The sequence below is a fragment of the Homalodisca vitripennis genome, chromosome 5, assembly GCF_021130785.1.
Source record: "Homalodisca vitripennis isolate AUS2020 chromosome 5, UT_GWSS_2.1, whole genome shotgun sequence".
NCBI classification, from domain to species: domain Eukaryota; kingdom Metazoa; phylum Arthropoda; class Insecta; order Hemiptera; family Cicadellidae; genus Homalodisca; species Homalodisca vitripennis.
This window is the reverse complement of record NC_060211.1, coordinates 120,254,432-120,279,198: the sequence shown is the minus strand read 5'-3', so window position 1 is coordinate 120,279,198 and position 24,767 is coordinate 120,254,432. Positions and strand designations below refer to the sequence as shown.

General features: G+C 34.8%; 1 protein-coding gene across 1 annotated transcript; it reads left to right on the top strand.

Annotated features, from left to right (window-relative positions):
- The first annotated feature begins 1,310 nt into the window (after positions 1 to 1,310).
- Positions 1,311 to 2,075, top strand: LOC124363595. Its single transcript, XM_046818852.1, has one exon. The coding sequence runs from the start codon at positions 1,311 to 1,313 to the stop codon at positions 2,073 to 2,075; it is 765 nt and encodes a 254-aa protein (XP_046674808.1).
- Positions 2,076 to 24,767: the final 22,692 nt, after the last annotated feature.

Sequence of the window (24,767 nt, the reverse complement as noted above, 5' to 3'; positions counted from 1 at the left end):
CTCCACATGTTTCCCTGATAAAAGTAGAACACAGTTTATCAAATGTGTATATATGACTAGATTATTTCAGAATAGGATCATATCAACTCACATCTGCCTGTGTAGTATTGTACCTTCGAATACTACAAACAGTTAGTAAACGATACAGAGATGTCCTTTACATATACTAGGAGTAGTATACTTTGGCCGTTCCTGGGACAACGCACCCGAGACCGGTTCTGGGACAAACCGTGTGAGACCGAATCTGGGACAGAAAATTGTTAGAGAGCGACTAAGAGTGTGAGTACACTGGAAATAATTAGTCTGGGCGCGCGGCCGGTCGGTGGTAGGCTATGGCGCGGGGGGAAGAGGGGTGTGTGAATCGGTCATTCCTGAAAACATCACGCCCGCGCCACGGTGGCGGACTTCAAGGTCGGGCCAGCCGGAAGGGCTTGGCTGACTTGTGACTCATCTTTCCCTCCAGCAAACCTTCCCTCCAAACAATATAATACCAGTGTGACATCTGTTGTCATAGAGTGAGCATCGCTAAACTTCAGTATTAACAGTGAGTTGTTCTAAGCTGTGTGTATTTACTGTGTGCAGTTAACTGTGAATAATTATTACGTTCAGTGTTTTTGTATTGTGTTATTTTGTTTTAGTAAGAAGCTTACTTCATAAGCAATATGTGTGACCGCGTGAAATCAAAACTGAAGGGTAGAGTTTTGCACAGCCAAAGTCGTGAAATTGTCAGTAATGTATATACATTCATGAAAAAGGAGGCTGATGAAAAAACTTTAAGTATTCCCTTGGCAAAGGCCCGTGTCCGAACAGCAGTAGCTACAGGCGTCTCAGAACGTGAAATCTCAAGAATTAATAAAGAGCTTAAAAATTTAACCGTTAATAATGACAATGGTGAAAGTAGCTTTCTCACCCCAAACAAATTGAAAAGGAATCGTAAAAAGCCTATTACAGGATTGGATGACTTTGACAAAGCTCTGATAAGGCGAGTTGTGTACGAGTTCCATCTTCTAAAAAACAAGCTACCAACTGTATCTTTGTTACATGAAGAATTGAAACAGCGGATCGACTTTAAAGGATCAAAATCAAGCCTCAACAACATTCTTAAAGAACTTGGTTTTCGGTGGAGAAGGACACAAAATAACCGCAAGCTTTTGATCGAGACTAATGAAATAAGAGAAAAAAGAATTTCGTATTTAAGAGCACTCAAACGTTACAGAGATGAAGGACGTCCAATTATATACTTAGACGAGTCTTATATACTGACAAGTCACGTGTCAAGTTCATCGTGGTCTGACGAATCAACTAAAGGAATGCGTGTTCCCATTTCGAAAGGGGAACGGTTGATCATGATACACGCAGGAAGTGAAGCTGGTTTTGTTCCCAATGCATTGACAATGTGGAAGGCATCGAGTCATTCGGGTGATTACCACGATAACGTGAATACGGAATCAATGATGAAATGGATGAGAGAAAAACTTCTGCCTAACATACCACCAAGATCAGTTATTGTTGTTGATAACGCCCCCTATCACAATGTACAAAAAGACAAAGCACCTACTTCAAAAAGTAAGAAACAATTGATGAAAGATTGGCTTTCTAAACATCAAATACCTTTTTCGGATGATTTGCTAGTCCCGGAGCTGTACAGGATTATTCTCCTAAATAAACCGAGATTTGTTAGGTATGAGCTTGATGAACTAGTGACCAGCAGTGGAGGACATGTTGTGCTTCGGCTCCCACCATACCACCCGGACTTCAACCCTATTGAACTCATTTGGGCTGAAGTGAAAAACTACGTAGACAGTAGAAATATTCAGTGCAGTTTTTCAAGTATTAAGTCTTTAGCGGAAGAAAAGTTTTCACTTATAGGTGCAGAGGAATGGGCCAGAAAGTGCGAACACGTAAAAAAAATTGAAAATGATTATGCTTCAGCTGAGCCCCAAATCGACAATCTCGTGGAATCAATGATAATTTCACTCGGCAGCAGTGACAGTGAAAGCAGTGAAAACGCGCCAGATGACTTGAGCGGCATTGAAGACTTGGGTGATTTGAGCGGCATTGAAGATTTGGATTGAAGCGTATGTATTAACTTTGTACATATTTTATTATTATTTATTAACATGTTTTAAATTACTTCTGTCATTACAAAACTGTGGAGAATGTTGAATACAACACTGTTCTGTTATATTCTATTATGTAAGGATCTAGCTTTATATTTAAGCCATTTAAAGACAGTTTAAGATTTAAAATGTTAAAACTAAACTTTTATCCTTATTTTATCCTAGAAAATATATTAGGTGAGGTTTATATGTAAGCCAAAATGTCATTGCTTTCACGCTAAAAGAACTGAAGACCGTACTGAGACTGGGAGAAGCTCGCGCGCCGCGAGTGTTTATAAATATTAAGATAACGCTTAATTTCCCCCGGAATGAGGGGTCGTAGAAAAAAGTTTTTTAGACAAAAAATGCAGTTTAATCGATTTTCTAAAACTTTTCCACGGGAAGTTTTGATACTGACAGAATAATAAAAAACTTCCTCGCAGAGCGAAAATTTCATGTCATAAAATTAACCAAACTAAAACTGTACTTGGTTTTTACTAATTTAGACATTATTATTTTAGAATTGACATTTTTTATACGTATTGGTTGGAAAGACAAGAATGTGTTCTTTAATTTGATATAAATTTTATTACGATAAAGTAATGGCAAAATGCTCATTTCATGTATTAAATGGAATGAGTTTTGTGAAACGTTGCGCGTGACAGCGAAATAGAACCTCGACCGAGCCGAACCTTAGTTGAACGGCTAGTAGTGCCAGAGCCGCGAGCCCAGACTAATTATTTCCAGTGTACGGGTAGTCAGAACCGCGCCGCGCGAATCACCACGCATGTCATCGCTGTCCCGCCACCGACACCACGCGTGTGTTTATGAACGTCAAATAACGTTTATGAACGTCAAATTACGTTTATACTTAAACGTCAAATTACGTTTATGAACGTTAAATAAAGTTTATGAACGTTAAATAAAGTTTATGAACGTTAAATAACGTTTATGAACGTTAAATTACGTTTATACTTAAACGTCAAATTACGTTTATGAACGTTAAATTACGTTTATACTTAAACGTCAAATTACGTTTATGAACGTTAAATAACGTTTATGAACGTTAAATTACGTTTATACTTAAACGTCAAATTACGTTTATGAACGTTAAATAACGTTTATGAACGTCAAATTACGTTTATGAACGTTAAATTACGTTTATACTTAAACGTCAAATTACGTTTATGAACGTTAAATTACGTTTATACTTAAACGTCAAATTACGTTTATGAACGTTAAATTACGTTTATACTTAAACGTCAAATTACGTTTATACTTAAACGTCAAATTACGTTTATACTGGTACGTTGTACAGCGAAGTATTATTCAACACTTAGTTTCCTTTTTAAATTGCACATGTATTTCCTTTTTTGTGGTTTAGTTGTTGTATTAATAGATATGAACCCATGAGGTGTTTTCCAGCACTCAAAACAGAGAGCCTCAAATTGGTTGAAAGTCATGTCAATTTAACAGTTTTTCGCATATTCTATGATGACCCCATGCTAGGGTTCGGATATTGTCTTCGAGTACGAAACGCTTGTCGTCCTTTGATGAAAGTACCACTTTATGGTGTTCTACACTGTAGAGATTGTGTGCTTGACTCCGAATTGTATTCATCGTTTTGTAGTGCTCGATGTTACTAAACAAACAGTCTTTATAGTTGCTAAAGGTAATTTCATTTTCAACTACAGCTTTTTTCACACCCTTAGACCTCTTTATGAAATGGTTGTCTTCTATATTGCTCGCATACATCTTGGATCGTAGTCCTACAAACTCTCGCATGATTCGACCATTAAGTTCATCTTTCATTTTACCCAGAACTTTTTTGTTTACGTGGGGGAGCCCATATTGGTTGGGGTTGGGGTAGTCACTTGTATCAAATAATCCAATTATATGTTTCATGTCTTCGTAGAAATTTTTAGTTTTGATGTCATATATCAGGGAATCGGTATCGGTGTACACCATTTTTATATTAGATCCATACTTCTCTTTCATTACATTGTAGTGGAAATCATACATCAGTGTCTTTGATATGTCTAGAATACTCATACCTACGTAAATAGGTTTATTTAACAAAAGTTTTTTCTTACTAAAATGTACAGCAACTAGGTTTTCTGTGAATATGGTTCGACTCTTAAAGTTCGGTTTGCTAACCCATCCTTCCACTAATTTGGATTTAGTACCCAAACGAATGTCCACACGATTTCTCATATTTTCCATAGTTTTTCCAAAAACTGAGTTGTTCATTTAATTTGAAAAAGTCTTTCTCAAAATCATTTTTCGCCTTTGTACGCTCCATGGTATTCAGATTAATGTACGGTTGCAACCAATTGCTTTGACTGAAACTAAGAAACTCTATGAACATGTTTTAGTTTCATACCCAGACTCAAATAAAGCTTTAAATTTTGGTAGTGTACGACATACTTTTCTTTTCCATAGAGAGTTGTCAGAAGCTTTGCCATTTTCGATCCTGGTGGGACTCTACGTTCTGGAGCGAGAGGTAGATCAGAGTGTACGTCGTCTAGTTCTTCAGGATATTCCAAATCAACTTCTAATATGTAGCCTGTGGGTGAATCGTCACTAACTTTCATTACATCGATGTCTGTACTGCTCCACTGAAAGTTTGCATATGGTAGTTTTACAGACATTGCCCACCCATACAGGTTGTTTGCATCCAAGTACATGAGGTAGTTGTTTGGTTTCGATTTGTCGTAGTCTTTCATGTAGGGATTGTTTGCCTTCGCATATCGATGAGAACACTGTGAAATACCACCACGAATACCCTTTTCAACCATGAGTACCATATCGATGTCAGTCAATAGGGACAGTTCAACTTTTGTAATTTTTAGCATTGCGTTCCAAGCCAACCCAGGTGCAGTGAAATACCATGCAGGATCTAATTTGTATGTATTGAGACATACATCCCTGAAGTTTTCCATAACATCTGCAAGCAGCAAGACATCGGTTTCGTTATATAGCATTGTATATTCTTTCATGTTCTCAATGTTAAAGGCGGTCCATACATCGCACGCATGTTTGTAATCTTCATTTGTTATGTGTTGTTTATTCAGTCTATTGTAAAATTCTTCTTGACTAGGTAGTGATGTTTCACTATATTTTTCTATACTGTCCATGTAGTCGTAAGGGTACACTCCTTTTCGTAGCAATAAATTGAGGTCCTTACCATTGTAATATGTTGAGATGTGTTTGAATTGAGATCTAGTCAGATTCTTTGCCAACCTATCGAGACTTTGTGACATGAACTTGAATGAATCGATGAATCGTAGTTCAATTCCACCTTCCACACTGACCGTAAAGGAAATGTACCGCTCCTCGTTGTTGGGTATCAATGATATGCGATTTTCGAACTTACCAAACTCTTTAATGAAAAGGTGAGTATCATAACCTGCTAAATTATGAATGAAAACAGGAATGAACCTAGGTTTTTTGAAATTGATGTTACACTTGTTGTGAGCTGCTCCTCTAAACAAACCCGTCAAATGGTTATGGTCTCTAACACGATCATCACCAAGGTAATTTCCACAGATATGACACGTAGTAGTAGATTCAAACATTTCCTGTTGCTCTTTTGTCATCAACTGCATGGGGACTATTGCTTCACTCTTGTAAAGTTCATTAATCCTTATCGACTCCTCAATCAATGATTTTACAAATACATGTGCAGCATCGTCTCCAAAGTATTTAATCGGTGGTTTGGAAAAGCCGTCTTCTGACACCCCATACATACAGAAGGAAATGGCATTATGTTTCTGATATTTAATAGTGAACGACTGGTGATTACCATTACAATCCACTTTACACGGTTGACATGTTGAAATAGGTGCTAGACAGCATTCAAAGTCTGCGTAATACACAAAGGGCACTCTCATTGAGCAATTGAAATCTTTAAATCTAATTACAGTTCCTGGCTCTGGTAGTTCCAATTTCACAGCATCGTGTGTGTTTACAGTCTTCTCTATGCTTGATGAGTAAATCCTCTCTCGTAAAGTGTTGCAAACACCTATTGCATATCCACATCTTATGTCCATTTCGTGAGATCTGTGAACTAACCAAACGGGACATATCTTTGATCCAGCAGTAGTGAGTGTTTGTTTTTTCTCTGATAAACAGTAGATTAACATGTTTTTCCATCTCGTTATCAGTTATTCTCAGCGGGAATATATCGAACTTGTCATCATAAGCATAGACATTAACAGAAATTCCACTACGTCTTTCAAACTTTGCTATATCATCAAGTTTCATGGGGCATTCGCAAGCTGCTAGTGCATGAAGCAGCTCTCGTTTGAAAGGTTCGTAATTGCTGATTCTTTCTGGATGAACCTTAACTGGATGTAAAGCTGCCAGAATAGACCACATAAAACATTTCTGATCTTCGTTTTTTACATTAATAACAGCCTTTTTGGATTGAATCCGTTTTGGTAGAACCACATAGCTGGATCCGTGAAAAGGAACGTATCGGTTGACTCTGATCTCCAAGTCTTTCACACTTTTTAGTGACCATTGAGAACCGTTTGCCTCAAACTCCTCCATCTCAACCAGCATCTTAAGTTTTGCTGAGTTATAATAGTCAGACAGAGACGTTGTGGAGTAAAGAATTTCATTTTTTGTTTTAAAGTTCATGACTTGAGTCACCTCCACATCGTTTATTATTTTCTTGAATTCAGCATGATAAACCATGTTTACCTTAAGATTTTTTTCTTTTACAGCTTCCTGAAGTTTTTCAACAACGAGTGGTTTGCATATCTCAAGAAACATTTTTGGATCTTTGATCCCACGTTTGTTCATAATCACATACGTTTTCAATCTTCCCGTGAATGCCGACTGGACTTCTGATATTTAATTAAGTATTGTCTGTGACTCCTCTGGAGTACGTACCGGAACCAGATGAGGTGTTGAAGGTGTTTCTGTTTCAGACAGAAGCTGTCTCTCTTCCATGGTAGGACTAATCGAATTCTCACTATTAATTGTACTAGTCGGTGTCTCACTAATCTTTTTCACACCTGTAGTAATCTTTTGCGGTCTAGTCGGTTTTCGGATCATCGCTTCAAGAGCTATATCGTTTGTATTGACCTTCGGTACTTGTTTGACTTCCCTTGGTCGTTTTGGGTATTTCTTTACCAGCACGTTGATGTCTGGAGTAGGTGCCGGCAGTCTTGGTGTCAGTCTCGTAATGGGTAATATTTCACTCCTGTATCGAGGACCTTCATGAAGTGCTGACAAACGGATATGACGTTTCGATTGTTTGTGACGGTTCCAGTTGGATGACTCTATTGGTGTTTCACAAATCCAACACATTTTACTTTTAGGAGCTGGTTTGATTTCCATCTTTTTCAGACGTTCGTTATATGTCATACCATGCTGGTTTTTGGCACATTTCTGAGATTTTTGGTGCCGAGCCATGTTGGAAACCGTTATTTCCTTACTGCATTTTGGACAGGGTTCTTCTGGGGTTTTATTTGAGCACGTACATCGGTCGGACTAAGCACGTTGTATGTTGGACTCTCTGGGATATGTAGTGGTGAATGGTATACAGGACTATATGGTATATGCAGTGAATAGTCTGACTTATCCGGAACTTCAAATGGTGGTGGACCAAGTATTGATATAATTTTCGATGAATCGGGGTGTATCCTTTTTACTGGTGGTTCAAACTTCGGAGCGTCAGCTGTAGATGGACCAATTATAGATCTAATTTTGGAATAGAAATCTGGAGTGTCTAACATAGACAAATCAAAATCAGCAATCGCGTCTTGTTCTTCAGGTCTGAGATTTGAATAGGACTCTGGCAACATAGACATATCAAAATCAGCAATCACGTTCTGGAATTGATTGTCACTCACAGCATCAGCGTAGTTTTCCAACATAGACATATCAAAATCCGGAGTTTGTCTGTCTAACGTGGACATGCATTTCTTTGTTTTTTTATGGCGGGACATGGAGGAGTTCCTGACTTCAGCACCACACCTTGAAACATACTTGTTTCATCGAAGGAGGTTTTTCATTGAATCCGTTGGAAGAAGCATAAGCTTGTGGATTTGACGCTGACATACACTTCTTTGTTTTTTGGTGGCGGGATAGGTTAGATGCAGTAACCTCAGCTCCACAATTCGGACATTTCTTGACTGATGATCTTCGAAGAAGACCGTCCGTAGCATTGAGAAATGCTGTTTGCTTGCTAGCAGGAGGAAAACGCCATTATTATAGAGCAGGCTACTCTCTTACTGTATGGGCGATTGACGATGGAAAAGGATGAGGTATGGATGCACTTCTTTGTTTTTTTGGTGGCGGGATAGGTTAGATGCAGTAACCTCTTCTCCACAATTCGGACATTTCTTGACTGATGGTCTTCGAAGACCATCCGTAGCATTGAGAAATGCTGTTTGCTTGCTAGCAGAAGAAAATGCCATTATTATAGAGCTGGCTACTCTCTTATTGTATGGGCGATTGACGATGGAAAAGGATGAGGTATGGATGGATGAGAGTAGGAAGAGGAGTAGGAAGAGGGTGGGATGAGTGGAAGGAGGGATGATAGCATTATTAATATATTTGACTCTGAAAGGAAGAGGAGTAGGGAGAAGGTGGGTGGGTGGGATGAGTAAGGTGCGGTGTCTCGCGCGGCGCGGCGGTAACTGGACAGTGACGAGGTGCGTACAGATTGTTTGTATACTTATAGAAACAACACGCGGTGTCTCACTCGGCGCGGTGGTGGTGACGGTTCAGCAGTCGCGCGGCGCGGTGATGACTGGACAGTGACGAGGCGCGTACAGATTGTTTGTATACTTATAGAAACAACACGCGGTGTCTCACACGGCGCGGTGGTGGTGACGGTTCAGCAGTCGCTCGGCGCGGTGATGACGAGGCGCGTGCCAATTGCTTGGCGGTGACGGTTCTCCTGCTGTTTGCTTGCTAGCAGGAGAAAACACCATTATTATAGAGCTGGCTACTCTCTTATTGTATGGGCGATTGACGATGGAAAAGGATGAGGTATGGATGGATGAGAGTAGGAAGAGGAGTAGGAAGAGGGTGGGATGAGTGGAAGGAGGGATGATAGCATTATTAATATATTTGACTCTGAAAGGAAGAGGAGTAGGGAGAAGGTGGGTGGGTGGGATGAGTAAGGTGCGGTGTCTCGCGCGGCGCGGCGGTAACTGGACAGTGACGAGGTGCGTACAGATTGTTTGTATACTTATAAAAACAACACGCGGTGTCTCACTCGGCGCGGTGGTGGTGACGGTTCAGCAGTCGCGCGGCGCGGTGATGACTGGACAGTGACGAGGCGCGTACAGATTGTTTGTATACTTATAGAAACAACACGCGGTGTCTCACACGGCGCGGTGGTGGTGACGGTTCAGCAGTCGCTCGGCGCGGTGATGACGAGGCGCGTGCCAATTGCTTGGCGGTGACGGTTCTCCTGCTGTTTGCTTGCTAGCAGGAGAAAACACCATTATTATAGAGCTGGCTACTCTCTTATTGTATGGGCGATTGACGATGGAAAAGGATGAGGTATGGATGGATGAGAGTAGGAAGAGGAGTAGGAAGAGGGTGGGATGAGTGGAAGGAGGGATGATAGCATTATTAATATATTTGACTCTGAAAGGAAGAGGAGTAGGGAGAAGGTGGGTGGGTGGGATGAGTAAGGTGCGGTGTCTCGCGCGGCGCGGCGGTAACTGGACAGTGACGAGGTGCGTACAGATTGTTTGTATACTTATAGAAACAACACGCGGTGTCTCACTCGGCGCGGTGGTGGTGTGACGGTTCAGCAGTCGCGCGGCGCGGTGATGACTGGACAGTGACGAGGCGCGTACAGATTGTTTGTATACTTATAGAAACAACACGCGGTGTCTCACACGGCGCGGTGGTGGTGACGGTTCAGCAGTCGCTCGGCGCGGTGATGACGAGGCGCGTGCCAATTGCTTGGCGGTGACGGTTCAGCAGTCGCGCGGCGCGGTGCTGCGAGACGCGTGCCGATTGTTTGCATACTTACAGTAACAACGCGTGGTGTCGGTGGCGGGACAGCGATGACATGCGTGGTGATTCGCGCGGCGCGGTTCTGACTACCCGTACTCACACTCTTAGTCGCTCTCTAAAAAATTCTGTCCCAGATTCGGTCTCACACGGTTTGTCCCAGAACCGGTCTCGGGTGCGTTGTCCCAGCAACGGCCAAAGTATACTACTACTAGGATAATATGAATAAAGACTTCAATCACATCCAAAGAAATAAAGAATTTACTAACACAGGATTTATTAAAAATGTGATAAGGTAAAAATCTAAATAACGTATGACAATAAAATTACACTAAACATCATGACTAAATTTGATCTTTGTGGATAACTAGACCCCAAAAACAAATTGACTATATGTACTGTTTGATTTATGTATTGTAATTGGCAATAAATGCTAGTGAATTAAGCCGACTTAGAGCTACGTAAGAATTGTAATTAAATTTTACTTGATGTTGCTTTGTTGGATTATAGATAAGGGTTATAGTTTAGGTAGTTATAAAGAGATTTATATGGTTATGGATTTTCAGGCACTTATTTTTACACCTCAGCAAGCTTGAGTTCCTTGATCTGAGATTCAATCGAATACAAGATATACAGGGAGAGGAGTTTTGTGGACTAGAGTCGTTGAGATCTCTAAACTTATCAGACAACCCGTGGTCATTACTTGCACCCCCAGCTCAGCTGAATGATTTTGGCAACTATTCTGCGCTCAAGAACTGCTAAATTCTGCAGCTGACGACCAAGTCACTGACTGAGGTTTATGGTGACTGATATTTTCTCCTCAATCGTGTCCTTATCCTTAACTTGACGTTCGGGTGTATGTAAAGAGTTAAGGGAAAATTTACATTTTCATACAATCTATGAATGTAATCTTATAACTTTAGTATATGTAAAGAATCCTGTTCAAGGAGTATTGTGATAATCCAATTATAAACCTACACTAAACATCGTGTACCATGTAAAATTCTCAACGATATTAGAAGATATGTACATAGCTAAAACATTAAGACTTTATTCGCATTATTTCGATTACATTTAGCTACAGTAACTTAATATTGACTTATCCATGTTTCATCCGTTTTATTTAAGCTTTAAATCAAATGGCGTTCCTGGGATTTATTACGGCTTCTGTACTTCTCCGTCAAAAATACTACAGTGTAAATTTCAAATGTAAAATATACAGAATAATGTATTAAAATATAAACATGTATTCTCATTACAAGTTTACATTTAGATAAAGCAAAGGGTTTGATTGTATTAGTTACGTGGGAGATAAATCGTTCGTATCGACAAGTTTTCTTAAGGTCAGAGGACGATTATCCACATTAGATCTTAGGTCTAATACCAGAGTTGCGCTATGTAATATTGTTGATATTAAAATATTTACTACCTGATTTGACTAAGCCTTTCACTCCACAGATGGCAATCCCATCGCTCACGTTTCCGTGATTCAATTTATAGCATTGGATATATGTGTAAGTAAACAATCAATAGTATAAATTTACTTTTTCTAGCTATTTTTATGTTAGAAATATTATCTTATTAAAAATTTTAACATAAACATATCATTAAACTTTATTTAAAAACTTCTCATAATTATAGAACTGATTGAAACATGTAGTTACAGTTATTATTTATTTACAAATAATTAAAAATTTAGAAATAAATACAGTTAAAAGTTTAATTTTAATGGTATAAACACAGCTTATTTGCTCATGAAATTTGTTATATTAGTACAATATGTTTTTTTTACTTCGCTTATATGCTAAACAAAGGTTATTATCTCTGCTGTTTTATAAAATTAGCTGACTTATTTATTTCTGTCTCTACTCTACTAACATTATCAAACATATTGAAACATTCAAATTTGAAAATTGCTGTCGTTACCTTTTTATTATTTAAAACTAATTGAACTAATATGTATACTTAAATTTTTTTAAATAATTTAGTGTACTCTCGTTCAGAATACTGGAAGGATTTTAATATGAATAGCTAGATGTACACACAACGAATATCTCATTAATTTGTAGTAACTGATAATTGTATCAACCTTATCTGATTGGCTAAAGGCTATGCAGTACTCGTCAGCAGTACCCATACATCAGATTATCTGTGTGTAATGTTTAAAGTTATTATGACATGGGTTTATCATGAGATCATTTTCGGGCTACTATTTCAAAGTCAGTATATTCCTAGAAAGATGCGTAGATCATTTCAATCATAATATTGTGAAACTGCTTGCCCGTGGTGCTGTAAATAAAGAGGAAAAAACTGCGGTTGTTACTTTTCCTAGAAACTGATATTGATAACTTTATTACAGATTACATTGAAGTAAATACATTTAAAAATCGAATTGGAAGAAACATGTTGACATAGGGAGCTTTTCTCAACTTTTGAAAGCTCATAAATCTTATACAAAAATATTCCGGTATTTAAATGCGTGTGACATTATTATGATTAGTGACTAATGAAGAATTAAAATCCAAATAATATAATAAATGCCAAAGTAATACTATCATTATTACATTTTTTTGCTTTCACGCGTAAACTATTAAACCGATTACACTGAAATTTTTTATTGGTATTCTTACGGTCTGTGGGATGAATAGAGGCCTATTCTTATTGCGAAATCCCCTTCGGACTATACAGCACATGACTTTTAATGTTGGGAACAATCCCATATTGGTCTACACAATGAAATAAAAGAGCACGTTTAGTGTAATCAAACGCTATTTGTAAGCATCATTTATTTTATATACACACAAACACACACACACACACACACACACATGTATATATATTTATTTATCTTCTAATTAACAAAAACTCTTAACCAAAAACCGAACTCACTGCATTAAAAAATAGCAAGAAATAACTAAACAGTCTCAACACACAGTACAGTAATGGCCACAAATGATTGCTGATTTTGATTTAACTGCTTAATTTAAACCAATTGGTTTGAATGCTATAAAAAATATGTAGGTGCAACTCTTAGAAGGAACACTTCTCACTAGATAGAACACCAGCACTTCTTTGTTAATATGCTTATTGGCCGTAGTACCTCTCACCCAAAATAAAAAATTGCCCCTTTTCCATTTCAAGTTTGTATTCAAGCCCTAGAGTGAGTATTATGGAAATGTGTCAAGTTTAAGGTGTTAGGAAACTTAGATCTATGAAATTGGGTTGCTGATTCCGTCTTAGTTTGTCAACGCTAATTAAAAAAAAGTTTATAACAGGCCTCCACATTTCCCTTTACTATACTTCACACTTCAAATGTTTGAAATTCAGTTTACTAGTTCTTTATTTGTCGCTTCTTGTAATCTTAGTCCTAATAAGTATTAGGTGAAAAACTAAATTCTGAACTTAGAATCAGTACCTCTCGAGGGTATTAGGTAAAATTGGTACGCAGGAGACCATACAAGAATGTTGTAAGAATCGCTATCTTATATCACACTATCACCTATACTCGTCAATCAGTACCTGTCGAGGGTATTAGGTAAAGTGGTACGCAGGAGACCATACAAGAATGTGGTAAGAATCGCTATCTTATATCACACACTATCACCTATACTCGTCAATCAGTACCTGTCGAGGGTATTAGGTAAAGTGGTACGCAAGAGACCAAAGAAGGGTGTTTTAAGAATCGCTATCCTATATCACACTATCTCCTATACTCGTCAATCAGTACCTGTCGAGGGTATTAGGTAAAGTGGTACGCAGGAGACCATACAAGAATGTGGTAAGAATCGCTATTTTATATCACACTATCTCCTATACTCGTCAATCAGTACCTGTCGAGGGTATTAGGTAAAGTGGTACGCAGGAGACCATACAAGAATGTGGTAAGAATCGCTATCTTATATCACACTATCTCCTATACTCGTCAATCAGTACCTGTCGAGGGTATTAGGTAAAGTGGTACGCAGGAGACCATACAAGAATGTTGTAAGAATCGCTATCTTATATCACACTATCTCCTATACTCGTCAATCAGTACCTGTCGAGGGTATTAGGTAAAGTGGTACGCAAGAGACCATACAAGGGTGTTTTAAGAATCGCTATCCTATATCACACTATCTCCTATACTCGTCAATCAGTACCTGTCGAGGGTATTAGGTAAAGTGGTACGCAGGAGACCATACAAGAATGTGGTAAGAATCGCTATTTTATATCACACTATCTCCTATACTCGTCAATCAGTACCTGTCGAGGGTATTAGGATACCTCCTTAACTTGTCCGCAGGAGACCATACAAGAATGTGGTAAGAATCGCTATCTTATATCACACTATCTCCTATACTCGTCAATCAGTACCTGTCGAGGGTATTAGGTAAAGTGGTACGCAGGAGACCATACAAGAATGTTGTAAGAATCGCTATCTTATATCACACTATCTCCTATACTCGTCAATCAGTACCTGTAGAGGGTATTAGGTAAAGTGGTACGCAGGAGACCATACAAGAATGTGGTAAGAATCGCTATCTTATATCACACTATCTCCTATACTCGTCAATCAGTACCTGATTTTACATCACATTATGTCCCGCACTATGTCATTATTGTATGGTGAGAGAGTGAGAGAAAGAGAGAGAGAGAGGAGAGAGAGAGAGAGAGAGAGAGAGAGAGAGAGAGAGAGAGAGAGTGAGAAAGAGAGAGAGAAAATAAACTTGGTCACATTGAATTATAAGATAAGACTCTTTGTTAAAAGGCTTGGTCATTATTTAAAGTTACTCATTATTAGCTAGTGACTGTTAATTACAGTTGTTTCTTGTAGCATTAAATAAAGGTAATTCATTAGTGTTTTCTACTATTGCATTTGATCTACTTCATTCATAACAGCAGCCCATCGCATGCCATATATTAAAAGTTTTATTTTATTGAGAGTCCTGAATAACGTACAAAATACTCTGTTTTACTGCCATTTACCTATTTTATTCTATCTGACGGGGAGCATTCAAAAAATCTTTATCAAATGTTGGTGTATCCATAAAATTGGTCAGAATGAAAGACTGACAAGAGGAAAATTAATTGTTTATAAATACTATGCAATAGAACAGGATTAAATAATTTACTTATTGAGACAGATTTTAAAATAAATTTTTTTGTGTATACAGTAAATAACGTACTTTGCATGTTGCTACGTATTATATGAAGAAAAAAACTACGAAAATTTAACAAAACAGATGTGTATACTTGTACGTGATTAATCAGTTCTTGAATAATTTTGAAATGCGGGATTCATACCAGAAATAGGAATTAGGTTAATAAACCTGATATCTGCAATAGGAAAACGACTGTTTGATTTCTGTAGTCTACATCGAGGATTAAGATACTAGGTTGCTATTATACTTAGTGTTGTGCTCAAGTACATTATTGTTCAATACAATAATATTGTAACCCATTCAATTAATATATATTCCTGTATTCGTTTTGAAAAATAACATTTGTAGCGTTTTAATTCTTTAAAGTCATATGTCAAAATGATCGATTATTAAAAGACGCTGCTCGCAAAAGGAAATGTTTGGTAGAAACGTAAGAGAATATATTTAAATGCTTTCTTTATGATAAAATAGCGGTATGGATGTCCTCGTAGTCTATCAGTAAACTGTAAAGAACCTCGTCCGGGTTTTTGAATCGCCTGTATTAGTTTTTTATTGTTAAATAAAACAGGGCCCTGAAAAAAGAACGCCATCTTAGCCTTGGCTGCAAGAGACTTGGATAAAAAGATTAAGTCGTTTTGCTTTGATAAAAAAGTATCTTCTAAGTGAAAGTGAACCTCTAAATAATTCAAAATTTTCTGTTCTCAGAGACTGCCAAAGAACGTGAACACCGTCTCTTATTAATTCAAAAACGAAGATGAGTCTCGTCGAACGACTCATCTAACGACTGTACTATTAAAATAAGCTCGTCAGTAAAGTAGTCAAAATCAAAACACATAATGAATACACAGCATATAATGAGTGTGCGTAAAGTTTTGTATGAAAATACATTAACTACCTCTTATTGGAAGCAATAAACTTTTTTTACTGTCGAAAATACGGAAAAAGGCAAAACAATGGAGGAATTTAAATAGGTCATAATTCCTTTCCATTATCCCTGCTGAAGTGGTACTGAAGAACGACTTCGCTTGCTCTAGGTTTACATATAACGTTAAGAAAGGAAATTACACCTTATAGCCATTTGGAATAAAACTTAAATGGATACCTTGACCTGAGGGATTAAAAAAGGTATTTGATATTCATAGCTAATCCTAAGCTAAATTGTGTTTCGTATAAAATCGTCACAGTTTGCTTTACATTCAGCCAAGATTGTGCAAATGACAAGTTTTTCTACTTGCGGAAGATGTACTGTTTGAGCAGCTCCTACTACAATTCAGTTAATCTTATTCATGGTATTTTTCCAAGTGTTCTTATATTTATCTGCTTGTTGTACTTACTACATGCCTAATGTTTGAAACTTTACGACATTAAATTGATCGATAATTCAGATAAAGTGTGTTCTGAATATCATGTTAGTTATATCAATTACAGATTACTATGAAACAATAATTATAAGCTTTATTCTTCCCATTAATAATAACCTTCTTAATAATGAGCGAACGTTCACTATAATAATTAACCAATATAAATTGTGTTCAGAATGTTATTTATGTTAGGCAACATTTTTTACATTTCAAATAAGAGAGCTGTCTTTTATACTAAAATAATAGAATTCATACGTATTTCCAAGATTGACAGTAGTACAAAATGATATAACATGGTTCTAGTGGTATAATATTATTTCACAGATTATAGTATTAACCCAAATTCATTATTTTATAAACATTATTTAGTTTTGTTTAATGTTTAGTAATAAAGTAAGTAAGCAGATAGTAACAAACCATATTGGTAACAAAAGGTTCCATAAATAGTTTAAAGTAAAATATAATATTGATAGGCTTAAAAGAGAGTATTAGATAGTGACATAATGTATTATTTATTACGCACTTTTAAACACAGCTTAGTTACTAGATATAGTTTTTTTTAATGGTTCCTCAATTGCTGTTTTAAGTATAAGATACAAAATTGTACTTTAATTGATTTGGCTTATGTATAACTCCTACCAAAACTATGAATTGAACACAAACACACACACAAACACACACACACACGTTTTGTGGTTCAATGTGTATTGAAAAAGAAATTATATATATATATATATATATATATATATATATATATAATTTCAATAAACATTGAATCGCAAAAAGTATATATATATATATATATATATATATATATATATAATTCCAGATTTATATAATATATATACATATATTTATTTATTTATAATGCTCTGCAGTACATTTCACAATCATTGGTTGTATTTTTTAACGCATTGAAAGTCTCCTTTCTCGTTTCTTATTGAAAAACAATATTCTGTAATAATAATAGCTAGGTAGATATAAATTTACAAAATCAAACAAAGCAAATTCATTTTTGTATTCTATTTGATGAACGGTTATTATTTTTTTTTTTTCACTGAAAAGCATAATAAACGTTTCCAACGTATTTAGACATAGCTATTAAACTAAAATTAGTTATATTAATGTAATATGTAATGTATTTTTATCCTTACATAGCTTAAAAGTCAATACTTATAAATGATTATTTTTATAAGGTAAGGTATCGATAGACGTGTCAAGTAACAGCATTGGTGATTTTTCATGGAAAATTTAAAGTATAATTCTTATTCTTTTTCTCTTTATATCCTGCAAACAAAAAAAGACAGACAACCATATAAAAATGTATGACATTCTCCCGGCAGAAAAAAGGAAATTGTGTCATCTTACTAAGATGTAGACTTAAATAGCACTTAGCGAAATCCCATGGTTGGAAACTTATGCAACTTATTCTGACCTACTTAAAAATCAACTATCTTAAAAATGTGACGTCTACATATGACATGTTTCTCAAGATATATTCCTTCACAAGTTTTCTTTTTTCATTTTAAGTAATATAATAGTGATAATCAATAAAAGTCAACACTTTTGTTTTTACTTTATGCTAAGGTACCTAAAGGTTATATTGCACTGGAGGTTATTCAAGGCTTCACAGACAATATCGTAGGTTTTGCACAGATTTAGACAATTCTGATTCCATGTGTGAATACTTAAATAATATGTTTTTGATAGGTTTTCTTCTGTTTGAAAAATATCATAGGGGTCCATCGCATGAAATCATAAATTCTTCCACCAAGAAGGTGATGCCCTTCAATTTTGAAATTGCATGTGAAGCGATGGGAAACTCTTTGTAAAATTTTGCAAAGTCATAAGGGTTGAATAACCCTCGTCACTAATTCCCAGAGTTAAGAGTCTGCCAAAGTTCGAAAAACTCTAAAAGCTACCATTTTCAAAGAGACGAGAACTTAAAGAGGTTAAACTTTCCTGAAGGTCAGGACCATCCAGAGTTTCCAGTGGTTTTGTGAAATGTTATTGGGTTAGGGGCTATATCGGAATATACACGAAGGCTAGAGTTACAAAGGCCAGTAATTATCAAGAAACCCAGAAGCTCCTAGTAACGGAAAACAGCACCTGACTCTAGCTCTTCACCTGTTTAACTAACAAATAATAAATACTTGGACAAATATCTTATGGAATTAATTAATAGAAAATGTAAAAAATTTAAGAATAATCAAATTATCATTTGTCTTGAAATAGGAGTTTTTAGTTTGGACTAGGTATAGGTACATATTTATTATACCATCAAAGTAAATCATATTATAATATATTTATAAGATTGAATTATAAAAAAAATACATAAAATAATGCGAATATCTCGTTGACTATGACTGAACAAAACAAAAAAGTCGTCATTGTTACGTTACATACTTATTGTTCAATTGACAAGGGCATATTTATTTACATATAGAACCATTAAAAATTTCCTATTTATATTTCAATAACGAACAGGTATCAGCTACTATACTTTCAATATGCTCTACTACTATTACTTTAGGAATAATGAGAATATATGTATTGCTGAAAACAAATTTAGGTTACGTACTGTATATTATAAAACATAGTATTCATTTCCTACATATATTATATGAGCTGTGTAGAATCTGGAAATAATCAAATTCAAGTGCATTAGGACTTCAAAAATAATTATAAACTCTCTATATATTGTAATATTCGAAGATTCTTTCATATTTAAAATATATATTTTAGTAATAAAATCTTTCTAAAAGTGTTAAGTATTGTTTCCTAATGACTTGGAGCAATGCAGTAAAATTACAAACAAATACAAGACATGCTTGATATCAATATTTATGGAACAAAATTATTGAGGTGAACAAATTAAAAAAATACATAGTCTGTAAAATCAGTGAGTCGCAATACGTACAAGAGAGACTAAGCGAAACTGACAATCTATCAACATATGGCTCGCCGCCTCTCATTTTCCAATCCACTGGTTTTGCGTTCGTTTGTTTTATTTCACAGAAAATGTAAAATCAAGGCAGTCGTCCACTTACATTGGTGATGTAAGTTTTTCATGACATCTATTAAAAGTAATTGTTTCGTGTGATTCTCAGATTTCTCGTGGTATCCTACCATAAAGTTGCATCTGTTTATTTATACTACCCGACTAGTCAGTGGCATTTTTAATCCGACAGTTGACAATAATTTTTAGTTTGTATCTTAGCAACTAACGACATCTTTATTGCATTGTAAGTGATGCAATATGAAACTGTATTAGCAACATAAGAATATTCAGTAGTATTGAAGACCTTAGTCAATCCTATTTGTGATACAACAAACACAATATTTTAATAACAGTGTATTAATCACAAGAACGTTCACAAGAATTTAAGCTTACAGAACATTGTCAAATTAACAAAGTAAGGTTTAGGAATTAGGAACATTTTGCTGCTGTGGCATGTAAGCATTACCAAAATACAGGTTTTACACGATTCTAAAATTATAGGAAACTAATATTTTATGAGGTCTAACTGGTTATTTATATGTTAATTTTGTTATACGGCTCATATTATATTCCGATTTTATTTAATTACAAAACCTAATAACTGAAAACGTTTATTTTGAGAGGGTATAAGATTGTTATTATTAGTTTAGAGTAAGTGTAATTTCGACTTTATTGATGCTAAGAAGAGAGGTAATGAAATAATCTGTTAAGACAAAAAAAACCAAACTAACTATAACTTAAGAGTAATACATATTTATCGAACAGATACATTCTCTTGAAATTTGTTTCGAGCAGATTCTATTAATACAAAATTATCCTAATTTTGACAATTTTAATTAAAACCATTTATAATTGAGAGATATTCTGTGAGATTTATCACCCATCTCACATAGGTCGTAAAGGTGATAAAATTAAATCCAAATTTCTGCCAATATGATTATTTCTGTATATAATTATATTTAATATATTAATAATTATATTTCCCAATTTAAATAACCCGCCTACATATATGCTAATAATTTACATACAAAAATATTTGTATTTCACAATTTACCTTTTCTGAGAATAAAATAAACGTGCAGCGTGCTGAGGCTTTAGGGGAAGAAGAACTGGACTAGTTTTGCCGGTTTCGTATACCATTTAACCTCTTATCAGTGCATAAGAATTACTGAAGCAAAATAAAACATTTATAAACAAACCAAATACCGTACATAAGAAACTAAATTATCTGGTTCTGTGTGGAAGCATAAAGCACAAATATGTACTTATGATTGAAGGATTTAAATAACCCATGAAGCTCTTACTAAACACTACAATTCTACTCATAAACTTTTATTTAGAAATTAAAAGTACAGTAACAGCACACTAAACCTCTATGGATCTGCAGTATCTTAACAACATAAACACGATATTGTGAAACGAACATGTAAAGTAAAAGTAAAGTAAAAATAGTCATATTTTACCAGGCGAAGTTAGGGCTAAGAAGCCCTCTCTAACACTTAACCTGGGGACCAACGGCTTATAGGTGACTTCTTAAACTGCTTGCAAGGACAGGATCGCTCAGCGGTCACCCATCCAAGCTTCAGCCACGTTCGGCGTTGCTTGATCTGGTTATCTTAACCAGGCGATAACCGGCGATAACCGTTGTACCCGCTACACTACGCCATTGGCATGCGCGTCGTTTTTATGATACTGGGTGTGATGCTTCACAGTGGTCTGATATTCACTGACCACTTATTTGTAGAGCTCAGCGTACTCCTAGAAGAATGTTAGGGTTACAATTATAAATATTTGTTTACCCATAGACACTAAACAAGACGAAGTCTCCTTGGCTTGTGAAAACTTGCAGTATTAAAAAAATCGTATAATATGGTAGCTTAATAATTGCATAAGATCAGGTTTATTAGAAGTATTGCCCGATGTACGTATATAGTTTATAAAAATTTGGAAGATTATAGAATATCGTACAATAAGCAGGTTTTGTCCTTTTTAATTAATGGTCTCTTAAAATCTTTAGATTCTTAAAGCTCTCCGTCAGTGGCTACTTGGGCCTCTAAAGTCTTATCATATATTGTGTTTTAAAATAGTCAGTCATATTTTATAACTCTTGTCTTCATATATACTATCTCCCCAAAATTATCTTGGTAACTAGAACGCATCAATCTGTGAGACTATTAAAGAAGCCGTAGTTATTCCAGAGTAGGCGGTTCTGGATTAGAATATTCTCTGGAGGACTTTATCTCAGGAATGTTAAATAAGTAAAATCAGGAATAGTACAAAAATGTTCACAGTTTAGTTTTATGTCACATTATTTAATAATAAAAGTTCAATTTATGACTTATAATGGTGATATAAATTTCTCATATTGGTCATATCATTGATTTTATAAAATTACTTGTAAATGGCAAATGTAAAAAATACTGTGTATTTTGAAGGTTTATTTTTTGATATTCCGTTGTTAGATATTCCGGTATAACATATCTAGTGTAGATTTGTTCAATAATTTTTGAACATGATCTTCATCCTCATGTTCCTAATTAATTTTTAAACATTTTTAAAATGTTAATGAATATTTTTGTGGGAATTCAATCCCCCATAACATATCTCAGAATATCGTTCCTTAACACCACTGGTAAGTGAATTTCAATCCGTTTGCTTCAAAGGACACCAACATCTAGCTTTTTAACTTTAATTATTTAGTGTATTGTCAGTTTCCGTGCATCTATAAGTTGACTGAGATAGTGGTAATTTAGTATACCTAACAATAGACTAATAAGGCACACTAATATTTTGGTGTTGGCGAGGAATATAATAACCTGTATTAAGTATAAAACAGGCATAACCTTACTCACAAAATAAATTTATAATATCATGTACAAGTTATTAAGCATAACACTAGTTAACGTATTCTAATCAAAACTTACTTTAGAAACCAGTATTTACTTTGAAGTCAGCGACTCTGAAAAATGCAAAGGCAATTTATGTGTAGTGGACCATTGTTAACACACTGTTGAATAAGCGCTGTGATTTACATAAGGACTAACATTTCACTACGTTAAAAACTCATTAAGTTCATTTAAAGTGTAATGTAACAATGGAAATACATTAGGTTGATACGTTTGTTTACTGTTAAATGCGAGTTATAATTGAGCAGTATTTATTATAAGTTTATTTTGTCTAATTACATAACAAATGTTCATGACAAAAACGAAATTAACAAAAATAAATTTTATGGACTTATATGTCATCTATTCTTATATTGAAGTAAACTGTATTAATTGGGAGATTTTGGAGATTAAATTATAAATTGTATAATAAATTGAATTTATGATTATACTTTATATACAATTATTAATCTAGAATATACATAAGTTTTGGGCGCACAAAGGATATCGCTATTCAACAAACTACTTGAACATTGTTGTATGAATATTTTATTAAAGTATTAATTATATAATACATTTTAAAGATTCATATATGATATACAAGTAATACATTTTTATCGCACCCAAAGAATGCATTAAACTTAGCTCGGTTGTGAAAAGTCGGACTATGAGAGAAGGAATTAGCCAAATTTATTTTATTCTTTGTTTTATTTACATCTGTTACCTTATAAAATAGATGGTAAACGTATATACTTTTATTAAAAATCAATTCATTTATATTATTTTTTTAAATTCCATTCAGCTTAGGGAGCATACTATAGGCCAAGAGTACACAGAATTCAAATCTTGCCAACGACTTTTATCATGGACTAAATATATTTCACACGCTTGACTATTTAATCTCAAACAATTTTATTTACTTTTTTTACAAATTTATTTATTTGGTTTCCTCCCGTTACCGTAGTTGTTGCATATAAGAATAATGTAAAAATATTTAATAAACCTTAAATAATTTACATAGTGTATAATAATCACTATCAGTGTTACTTATATAGAAATGCAGCTGTATGTAAATATTTCATGCATATAGGTTAATATGTTACAATACTCTAATTATGTTATTCTAAGGATTTATAATTATCATTATCAATGTGTCCTTAAACATATATTTATTTATATCTAATATGATAACATTTATGTTTGTATTTATATTTTTTAATTGACAGTAAACTGAACATTATATGTTTCAGTATGTTTTATTTAAAATTTTAAGTAATATATAATAATGGTGACGAGCAAAATAAATGACAATAATGAATAATTCGTCAAATACAAACTAGCAAGTGTACTCAAAATGGGAGCTATTTGAGAAGGACAATTTACAAAAATAAAACGATTGCTGAAGGGTCCTCTAAGCACAATGAGGTCAAGGCAAAAGTGAAATGATAGAAGAATATTGGTATTGATATCAGAGGATGCAGGGTGAAATTAAATCATTAATTGCTAAAAGTAAAAAAGGTGATAAAATAAATTACAGATATACTATTGGGGATAAGTATTGTAACAAAAAAATCTACACTAAACGACATATTACAAGGTAATTTAGTACGTTTTCAAATTGAATACAGCAACTTGTAATCATCTTTTAGCTTTCGTAGCTAGTTTGAACATAACACATATTCAACAACATGAAACATTTCCAAACAGATAAGAAGGCTAAAAGTTTTTTCGCACCTTAAATTCAACGAATTAGATGGAAAAATTGAATGAATTTTCTTCTCTCGTATATAAACCAATAATTGTGTGACATTTACGCACCTAAAACCCTCTTTACATAGGTCACAATGATTTGGTAATGTTAGCAAATGTATGGGCGTTATCACAAAAGTTTATCACAAGAACAGTTTTAGAGTTTGAAAGTAAAATGATTTGTCATCACTTTAAGGGATTAAAATTACATGAAATTTACCTGTGCATGTGGGTAATGTGTTGCAAAAATGTTTTTCGTCTGGTAATTTATCAAGGGACTGCGTGATAGTGATATTAGAACCAAACTATTCCTGGATCTAACCAAAATATCATATAATGATTTAGTGCATTTGGCTAATTCTATGTAGTTGGAAAGATTTTATAACAGACTAATGTCCACCTCAGGAGATTGAAGGTGCTAGGAACATATTCATAAACTCAATAACTCGTTTATTCAACCAAATTAACACAATTACATGCATTGGTCATATCAGATAACTTCTTACAACAGATTACAATCGTCAATAAAATGACTAAAAGGA